Here is a 9,477-nt window from a genome sequence, read left to right as displayed (position 1 = left end):
CTCGGTCTCGTCTCGGTCTCGTCTCGTCTCGGTCTCGTCTCGGTCTCGGCACGATACTCGAGACTAGTCTCGGTATCGTCCGAAACACTACTCGGGTGCTTCTATATGATGCGTGTGAATTTATATACTACGTATGTAAATTCTTAAATGCACGCCGAAATTTTTTCAGACTTATAACGCAAACTCTAATAAACTACCGCAGTACTATCACGAGTTAAATTGACTAACAATCTAACAATTTTAATGATCACAGCATCTTGGATCTTAATAATGTTGAATAATATATTAAAAACCTGTAAATAATTAATTTATATTGCAAAAAATATTATCTCCGCCAGAACGAGTCAAACCCGGATCTTTGGGTACGGAATGCCAGGTTCAACTCTCGGCCAAGGTAATATTTTTCGCAATATAAATTCATTATTGGCATATTTTTAATGTCATTTAACATTATTAAGATTCATGATGCTACGAGCACCAGAATTGTTAGAAGCACCCGAGGTCTTTATCTCGAGTATCTTTATATGTAGCTTGATCGTTAAGGCATGTTCTCATCAATATTAATTAGTTTAAACTTTCACGATCCAATAAAATTTGATATTTTTTGTTTGTACAGTAATATTTTTCTATATATTGGTTTAATGAATAATTTTTTTTTATCTTTCTTATTAATGTATTATAAAATATGTTCGGCTAAGACAATTTAATCAACTCTATAGAATATTTTAAAAATCGTATTATAATGTGTGTGTATGTAAAATGATTTTTTCCTAGAAGGATAGATAAAAGATATAGAGTAGGTACATATATCTTTTATATAGGATCATATTAATAACAACGCGAATAATAAAAATTGCATAACACCTAAAATTTTTACAGTATTTCACCGAAATTTTTTTTCTTTATTTAAATAAGATATTAGAAATTGTGTATTTGGCACAAGGTGTTTATGTTTAACACAGTATCGAAAGGATTAAGGCGAAACGCAACGTGTTATCTGTATGTCCTCTTACGGTACGAACACAAACCAATGCCATAGAGAATCTCGCCCACGGGCAGATCGACATGCGTTATAAAGGGAAGCACTTGGTCCGTTTCTGAGCAACGACCGATCGGCAGTCGACCTTAGAACCGAGGGTGAAATTTTCCGGCTTGACGGTCTCTTCGACGGAAATTTTACCGAGTCGCTTCTTAACGCGGAACGGTGTCGACCGGGGTGATATGATCTCGTAGAGATCGCTAGTCCGTCCTTGAACATCTCCTTTGGAACTGTTGATCTTTTGATCGATGGGAATGGCGATATCTACTTCGACGCAATGATTCTGATTAGGCTTTTTCGGTTGTTCTTTTTCCACTGGCTCGTCGACCAGATCTTTCTTGTTCGTCTCCTCAGACGGAGAGTTGAAGACGCTCGAGGAGCAGCTCTTGGAGTCGCAAATCAACGTCATATCGGGATAATCGTTGGTCTCCTCGGTTTCGGACGGCAAATCTCTAGTAGAGGCTAAAGAGATCGTTCTGACTTCCGGCTTCTGAGGTTTCTCGTCGTCGGCATAGTCTAATGACAAACACTTCTTCTCGAATAAAGCTGGTCCGGGTGATTTCTGATTTTCGATTTCCGTCTCATTGCTCTTCTTGTTCTCTTTATTTTCCCGATTTGATGTAACTTTACTCTCTTCTGTAGTCTCCAACGAGTTAATCATCCTCGATGGACGTCGCACGCTATTCTCCCGTTCTACAGAGAGACAAAATTCCTTGTCTGTTAGCAAAATACGCTTCGGCATTCGCACCGGCTTCTGATCGAGATCTAGATCTTTTTCCCAAGACGGGGTCTTTAACAAGCTCTTCACCTTGCGCAGTTCTGTCAGTAAATCCATAGTCTCTTGCGATGGTTCATGGAAGATCCGCCTCTTTGGTCGTCTGATGGATGCATTTGTGTCTGATTCTTGATCGGAATGGTCGATTCCTTCCTGCTTTCTCAGAATAGACTTTACTGCACCTTTTTGACTCTGATCTCGCTTATTCGTGGCAAATTCGCTTACAATTTTGTCAATCAATACATTTTCTTTCTTAGATGTGGTCTTTATGGTTATATCGAGGTCCCCTGGTAAAAGGTTCAGTCTTTCTTGTCGACTTATTGCTCCCGGAGCGGCTTGAGTGCGCCGTTTAAAAGCCGCGTAACTCTCCATAGGTATTTCCTGCATTTTAAATTTGTCTTGCAATTGTTTAAATGTTTCCTTTGTGTACTCTCGACGAGTCGTTAGCGAATCTTCTGACGAGATCTCTCGCGTTCTCCCGATGTTATCGATCATAGTACGAGCGGCAGTGACAAATGAAAGAGCGTCTTTCGCCAGGAGATTATCCGAAGAAATGCCTCGTCTTTCAAATTGATTGTACTTGATTGACCTACGCGTATTCTCGACCATCCTGATGTTCTCAATGATCGATTTTCTGGTTTTTGTCGGAGAAAGAATTCCTCTTTCTAGAATACTATTCCTCAACTCGATCTCACGATCAGGAGATACTCTCGAAATAGGCCTCTTTGTGGGTGAGTTTGACGTGCTATCGTCACTACGAATGATCTCGTGAGAACCCTGAAACATTTTGCGGCGAATCATAGTGGTTGATTCCTTCTTCGTGCGTTGTGCTCTTCCGCGTTGCGGCGAGTTATTCCAACTGTTAGCTTCAACCGGAGAATTCAAACATGTGGTAGAGGAGGATATTATTTCCTCGCTTGTGGTCACTCGACACTTCAATAACTCAGCGGTCACGCTGGTCGGTCGCTTCTCCAACTCCAGCCGCGACTCTGTTCTCTCGTCGCTGTTATCTGGCAACGAGCTCGGCCCTGAATCTAATACATCGTCTAAAGACGCACCATGTAATGTGTTTCGTTCCTTCGATGGTACAGTGGATTCTATATCTTCCGTCTCAAAAGAGTACATCTTCAACAGAAATTCTTTACCCGACCGTCTTCTCTCGAAAGTTGTTGTCGCCATTTGCGGAGTCTCTGCAGCACTTAAAAATTTGTGTTGCATTTCTTCTAAACGAGAAGTAACGGACGTTACTTCTAGTGTTTCGATTGAGTTTTCAACATCTTCTTTGATGGCAATCTGCTCGATATCGTGTCTGATGTTATTCTTTACCCCATCGTGATTCTTCATTGCATCATTCGTCCTTGTCCTCAGTTCGTTACGCGGCGTGTCAAAAATAAATTTGTCTAAAGTTTTGGACGAACCAATCTTATCGAGGAACGGCCTCTCGATGGCTTTGCTGGGTCCGATCTTTTCCAGATAGGGCTTGCCAAGAATCCTCGGTGTCAGCTTCGCCAGGAATGGTCGGTCCTCAGTTTTTGAAATGCCTATCTTTCTTAAGAATGGCCTCTTCTTTTCCTTGTCTTTGGCAATCTCGAAGGAGCGATCACTCAGCCGATCGTTGCTGTAATTCGACGAATTATCACTGCTCTTGGAACGAGCCCGTTTGCTCCGCGTCGCATACGGTGTCAGCGGAGTTCTGGGCGTTCTCGGGGTGAGAGATGGACTGGGTTCCATATTCGGACAGGTCTCATCCAATAATGCCATCGCAGTCGTTAAATCCATACACGCTTTCCGCGGCATCGATACTATTGGTTTTGAAAATTCGCTCTCAATACTGTTATTCCTCGTCGAGTTCAAATCCAGTTTGCTATCCCTACCATCGGTATACGAGCACGAGGGATACGAGCTCCGATCGCCCATCGGCCCCGGTGAGGTATCGATCGTAGGATAATCCTCCAGGTACCAGGGTGTCACGCTTAAATCTTCCGGCCTCGAGGCAGGACTCTGCGGTGTCACTGTACCCTTGCTGACGGCGCCTTTACCGCCTACGGTCTCTTGTGACTGCTGCTGTTGCTGTTGTTGTTGCTCTTGCTGACTCTGCTTCGTGCCACTCGACTGTGCCGTTCCATCGCTAACCGATACTTCGTTCGAAGTGCGGCTGAGAAGCGGCCTGCGATAGCCGGAACAAGTAGCAAAATGTGGCGGCGCCGGCCTCGCAGTTTCCACGATGATGCGACCTTGAGCACAAGGCACTACCGGTTCCCCGTCCGCCGGTGCCTCCTCCGGGGTCAACGGCAGCGCTGCTCCGCGACCGAATTCGATGAACCACAGCTCGTCCCTCAACTCGCATTCTCACTTCTTTTCATTCATGGCTTTATTTAAATAGTGCAATACGTAGTGTAGAACCAGGTCATAGCAGTACTTATACTCCGTCTAGAAAAGAATGTTACACGTGTTTCATATACTTATGTTATATACATATATTTTATACAAGACACAAAATCAAAGTATTTTTCATAAAAAACATATTATAACATACAAACAATATTATATTATAATTTGAGGAACACATAAGATAATTAGAGGATATTGCATTGTAACTTTATAATTATACCATGTTTTCCACAAGCTGGGGTCTGTGTCTGCGTACAGTTTTTACGGCTTGGAAAATGTCAACTTCTCCATGTTGAATGACCTGTTCTATGCACGCGTTAGCCGCACAATAGACCCCACAACGACTTCTGCCATCGGGCGAAACCACAGCTACTGGTCCGTAGTCTGTTCGTTGCCTCCATCTCTCAACCATATTCATGAGTTCAACTAAACTATTTGTGGACGTGGGCACTTTATGACCCATTGGCCAACAAGTCAATTGGAACAGTTGAACGGTCTTCGGTGGCGCTTTCACTCCCGCCATCAATTCCGTCAATGAAACAATTTTCTTATTTATTCTAAAAACCTAAGAAATAATTCATAATAGATAAAAACAAGAAAAATATTATCATCCTACATTTAATACACGTACAGATTTTTTGTGATAAATCAAATAAATATGTGATAGATCAAATAAATATAAATCTAAAAATTGAAAACTTTAGGCGAGTTTTTGTTTTATGAGATTAGGAAATTAATTCTCACCCAGGTTTTTATATTGGTGTAATGATTGTGGCTGATGTGATCAATCGTAAATACGGGTCCATATTTCTTGGAGTGTCTTCCTTCAGGCCAAAAACTAGGAAAATTTGTAGATCCCTGAGGTGGCACGCAGAGAACTACTACCGCAGCGCATTCATAATCGTAAACTAAAGACCAGAATTCACCGCATGTGTGTCGAAGGGGCCATTCCGTTACGATATATTCTCTTGGTTTCGTGTAGCCCTGCGTGGCATAACAGTGAATGAATGTTTTTGGAGGAACGAAGAACTTGGCAACGATTGCAGGAATGTATCTCGGGAAACGCCGACATATATTATACTTTGGTCCACAAAACTTTTTATATTTTCGATATTTATAAATCCGACATTTTTTTTAAATCATCGTTTTGGTATTACATAATAATATAAATATAGATTAGACTTTAAAAGAGATTTGAGTCAGTGCATTTACATAAACGCTAAAACGATTAATTTCAGTTTTAATTATTAGCGTGATGCACTTAACATAGATTTCGTTAAAAGCTTATATTCAAATTTTAAAAATGCAGATTTCGCGAGCGATGTAAGAGGAGGTAAAGACAAACCAGTTAAGCGAGGTGATTTATTTTAATGACTTACATCCACAAAGACAGCGTTGATATAGTCCGTGAAACTGTTGCCCTGAAAACTGGTGAGGTACGGTCGAAAGTTGTCCGCTGTAACAAAGGAGGAGATTGATTTGTATAGCGTGGAAAAGCTTTTGTCGAAATTGTCGATCGTTCGAGTTGAAACTCACGTGGAACTACCAGGACGTCTCTATTCTTTTCCCTGTTATCGGCCCTGTGTCCACCGGCGCAATCGCCAATCGTGAAACGCGGCGTCTGCTTGCAAATTTGCTGATACTCTCGTTGGTATTCGTTCATCTTAATTATCGGGTTTTTTATACTTTTCTGCTTTAGACGTTGCGATAATTCAGCTACGGGAAACCACGATGTACCGCACACGACGAATTCCTCGAGCGTGTCGTATACGAATTTGTACTGTTCCTATTATATTTGAATGTCACATGTATCGAAATATAAGATATTAAAGTCATCAAATTATAACATTAATAATAAATAAGAAAGATGTAAGAAAAAAATTAAAGAAACCTTATTTGAGAACAAATAATGGAAATGATTCGTTGAAAATAGAAATTTTTGGCGCAAATCTTTTTCGAGAAACAAGAACTTTAAACAAAAAAAATATAGAAATTAGAATTCTTTATAGAGTAGGCTCGCCGAAGAATGCGTACTTTTTCTTTGAGACAATAGTTGCTTTCCATTTATACCGATTCTCAGATAATTTTCACTTGTGACATCATAACTCAGTTGAATGCGCGTTCCTTTTGCATTCTGAGAAGTAAGATTCAACTGAGTTTTTACTTACAAACTGCAAAAAATCGAGACCATATGCTTAACTGAGTCTTACAGACTCACTTTGAAAGTGAGATTATGAACCTGTGTTGTTATTTATTACTTTTATCAAAGTAAGCAAGTAGTGACGTCATTAATCTGAGTATTTCATACTCAGTTCACTTCAGACTCAGTCAGTTTCATTTGTGTGTAAATGAAAAACAACTTATATAACCTATACAAGAATCTGAGTTCGGACAGTAAAATGATGCTTAGATTATTTTTTTACACTTTAAATTAAAAGTTTATCAAGTATCAATGTAATACTATGATTCGTTTTTACAGGAGATTAATTTTACTAAGAAAAGGAAAATGCGAACTATTGAGCGAGTGTCTTTTCAAGAATTCGCATTAATTCGGAATTTTCACTTTTTACTTTTAATATTATATAACTACATATATAAAAATTATTACAGATATTAAATGAATCATATTAAATGAATCATTAAATACGAAGCAGATATACATGCACACATGGTAGAAATACAAAGATATGCTCATGCGCATGACCAATCAGATTTCTGTTCTTGCTTACGTCACAACGAGTGGCAATTTTAAAAATACGAGCAGCATCATCAAAATGTTTAGAACATATCCTACCTATACAAACGAAAATGTCAAATTAACTAAAATTATTAATTAAATACGACAGTATATAATTTTTATAACAAGAATTGTACAACTTACCACTTTGAACATTTACACTGATTTACACTGAAATTTACTGATTTGTTGCATATATACGAAATAATAATGATTTAACATTATTATTCTAAACATCTAGTGTGCATGTGTTGTTAAATCATTATTACGTATATATGCGACAAAAGGATATATATTTCATGAATATTCACTTTGAACTAGCACCTTCAATGATATATCAGTTTGTTTTCTAACGTCGAAAGTGGCGGTTGCATTGCATTACCTTCAGAATTTAATGTACTTTTATTATTGTAATGTACTACACTGCGCTTGTCAACTATTTTGATACCACTCTTATTTAGGGCAACATTATTGTCGACAAGCTTTGCATTAGTCACATCCAAGATTATAGCACTGGCATCAAGAACTTTCAATGTACTCGGACCTAATGTCTTTATATTATTATCGTTTTATGGTATTTCCTCCTCCATCCAAATTGAACACCATTTTGATCAGTTACTTCTAAATTATGTACCGGCCAAATATATAAATATTTAAATAATTTCAATCATTTTTTTCTCTCTCAGAAATTATGTTTATTAGCGTATTTGATTATTGATTATATGTAATAGATTTTATTGATGTAATGTTATTACGAAATTGATTATCAGAACAATCCTTCTTCACAATTAATATTAATTATTAATTAGAATAATAATTTGTAAACGTATACTTATGAAGATATACGTGATTGAAAACTTGTTAACTTACACTCCAAAATCTTGAATCAAATATAATGTTCTAGGTGAGAGATCAAACTATAATAGCTTTTTGTATTATTATTGAAAGATAATGAAATGAAAATGAATATGTATATAAAAAATACTATTATACATATTACCATGAAAAATGACTCATATATATTATTGAAGGTGCCATTTCAAAGTAAACATACATAAAGTGTATATACTTTTGCATCATATATACGTAATAATAATGATTTAATATTACTATTATAAACATCTAGTGTATATTTTTATAACAAGAATTGTACAACTTACCACTTTGAACATTTACACTATCTTTTCCGCACGCTTTACGCCACGTGCAGTACGCCATGGACGCTATGATAAATTACGACCGATAACCACCGATTGCACCCGAATCAGAACCGACCAATCAACGCGTACCCGAATATGACGTAGGCAATAACATGCGCAAGCTGAACGAGTTTTAGAAAATTGATGAGCATACCCTTGTATTTCTACCATGCATGCACACAATATAAATAGTACGGATTTACTAAGCAACGATTCAATGTAGAAATCGATTAATTTATCCTTGAAAAATATAGAAAGAAAACAATCAAAATCACAAAATTTAAAATGTCTCCTTTATCGCTGCAACAATCACAACAATTTTTGTATACACTCAGCAAACCAAAAAGGCACATTCTGTATGAAATATAGATCTTATGATCAAATAATTTCGTCATAAAGTTCAGTGCAAACTCTTGAGCGATGCGCACTTTTAGACGATCTTACTCTATAAATCAAAATTAAAACTTTCAACTTAATTGACGCATACTCTTATATTATTACTTAATTATTTGTTTATATTTAATTGCTGTTCTACCAAATTTTCTATGAGCCCTCTTCTGCTTTGCCTTAACTTCTTCAAGTAACCAAACACGTCGAACGCGTCTTCCTCTTCGGCTAGCTCCATGTTTGCATCGATCGCTAAATATACTCCCGATCGTCCGCCACCATCACTTTATGTCACAAACAAACAAATTTATTATCTCATTAGTGAGAGCGGCTTGTTACTTGCTTTTACAAAAATAATCAACTTGCAACACAAGTATCCTTACTTGCAGTGAACTACCATAGGACCGGATTCGTTCTTTATAATTGATCCCACTACGGCTCGTACACGCCGTCTAAATTCCAGTACCGCGTTTCCGAAAGGACACGTGTGTGAGTGCCATTCTGTGTAATGAAATTGCAACAACGTCCTTTCTTCCGTAATCTCCTGAAAACATTTTCGCATACAGAGTCAACGATCTTTTTTCACAAGAACAATCATTTTCATCTCTTATTTATCTCCTATACTTTGCGTTTCATTACCATTCTCTATTATCCTCATCGAATCGTTTGAAATATGTACATAAGATTAAAATGTATCAATCGCTTTTTAACAAATTAGCGATGCGCGATCGCGAAGTGAACTTGCCGATAGATTATTTTCTGGAGATGAGATTCTTCTACGGTATTGCTATCCCAACAATGCCGCATTAAACTTGACAATTGTAGTTGCATCTTGCGCTGCCCGGCCCGCGTTGCACGTCGGAGTGTTTTGTAATCTCTCAGCTTGCTTTGCTATTCCCGGAATGGGGTTACGAGGCTCCCTTTTTCTACATTAAATTTCGCTCAGTAA

General features: G+C 37.9%; 2 protein-coding genes across 2 annotated transcripts; both read right to left on the bottom strand.

The window, feature by feature from the left end:
- Positions 1–948: 948 nt before the first annotated feature.
- LOC108775432 (uncharacterized) lies at positions 949–4,161 on the bottom strand. Its single transcript, XM_018541804.1, has 2 exons — positions 4,049–4,161; positions 949–3,981 (listed from the first exon to the last, which is right to left on the bottom strand). The coding sequence occupies exons 1-2, from the start codon at positions 4,159–4,161 to the stop codon at positions 1,071–1,073; spliced, it is 3,024 nt and encodes a 1,007-aa protein (XP_018397306.1). The 3' UTR covers positions 949–1,070.
- Ptp36E (protein tyrosine phosphatase 36E) lies at positions 3,870–9,170 on the bottom strand. The gene is made up of 8 exons (XM_018541790.1): positions 9,153–9,170; positions 8,912–9,072; positions 8,677–8,812; positions 5,742–5,991; positions 5,585–5,661; positions 4,950–5,189; positions 4,426–4,770; positions 3,870–4,244 (listed from the first exon to the last, which is right to left on the bottom strand). The coding sequence occupies exons 1-8, from the start codon at positions 9,168–9,170 to the stop codon at positions 4,164–4,166; spliced, it is 1,308 nt and encodes a 435-aa protein (XP_018397292.1). The 3' UTR covers positions 3,870–4,163.
- Between the last annotated feature and the right edge of the window lie 307 nt (positions 9,171–9,477).

The sequence above is a fragment of the Cyphomyrmex costatus genome, unplaced genomic scaffold (assembly GCF_001594065.2).
Source record: "Cyphomyrmex costatus isolate MS0001 unplaced genomic scaffold, Ccosl1.0 scaffold1067, whole genome shotgun sequence".
Classification (NCBI taxonomy): domain Eukaryota; kingdom Metazoa; phylum Arthropoda; class Insecta; order Hymenoptera; family Formicidae; genus Cyphomyrmex; species Cyphomyrmex costatus.
This window is presented reverse-complemented; position numbering and strand designations above follow the sequence as displayed.

Bases quoted from the DNA above. Each gene is read 5' to 3' on its own strand.
- LOC108775432 (XM_018541804.1), bottom strand. From the start codon at position 4,161: ATGCGAGTTGAGGGACGAGCTGTGGTTCATCGAATTCGGTCGCGGAGC. The intron at 3,982-4,048 runs GTCGCATCATCG...CGGCTATCGCAG, and splicing joins GGTAGTGCCTTGTGCTCAAG to GCCGCTTCTCAGCCGCACTT.
- Ptp36E (XM_018541790.1), bottom strand. The intron at 8,813-8,911 runs GTAAGGATACTT...TGTGACATAAAG, and splicing joins CCTATGGTAGTTCACTGCAA to TGATGGTGGCGGACGATCGG. The intron at 5,662-5,741 runs GTGAGTTTCAAC...CCTTTGTTACAG, and splicing joins AGACGTCCTGGTAGTTCCAC to CGGACAACTTTCGACCGTAC.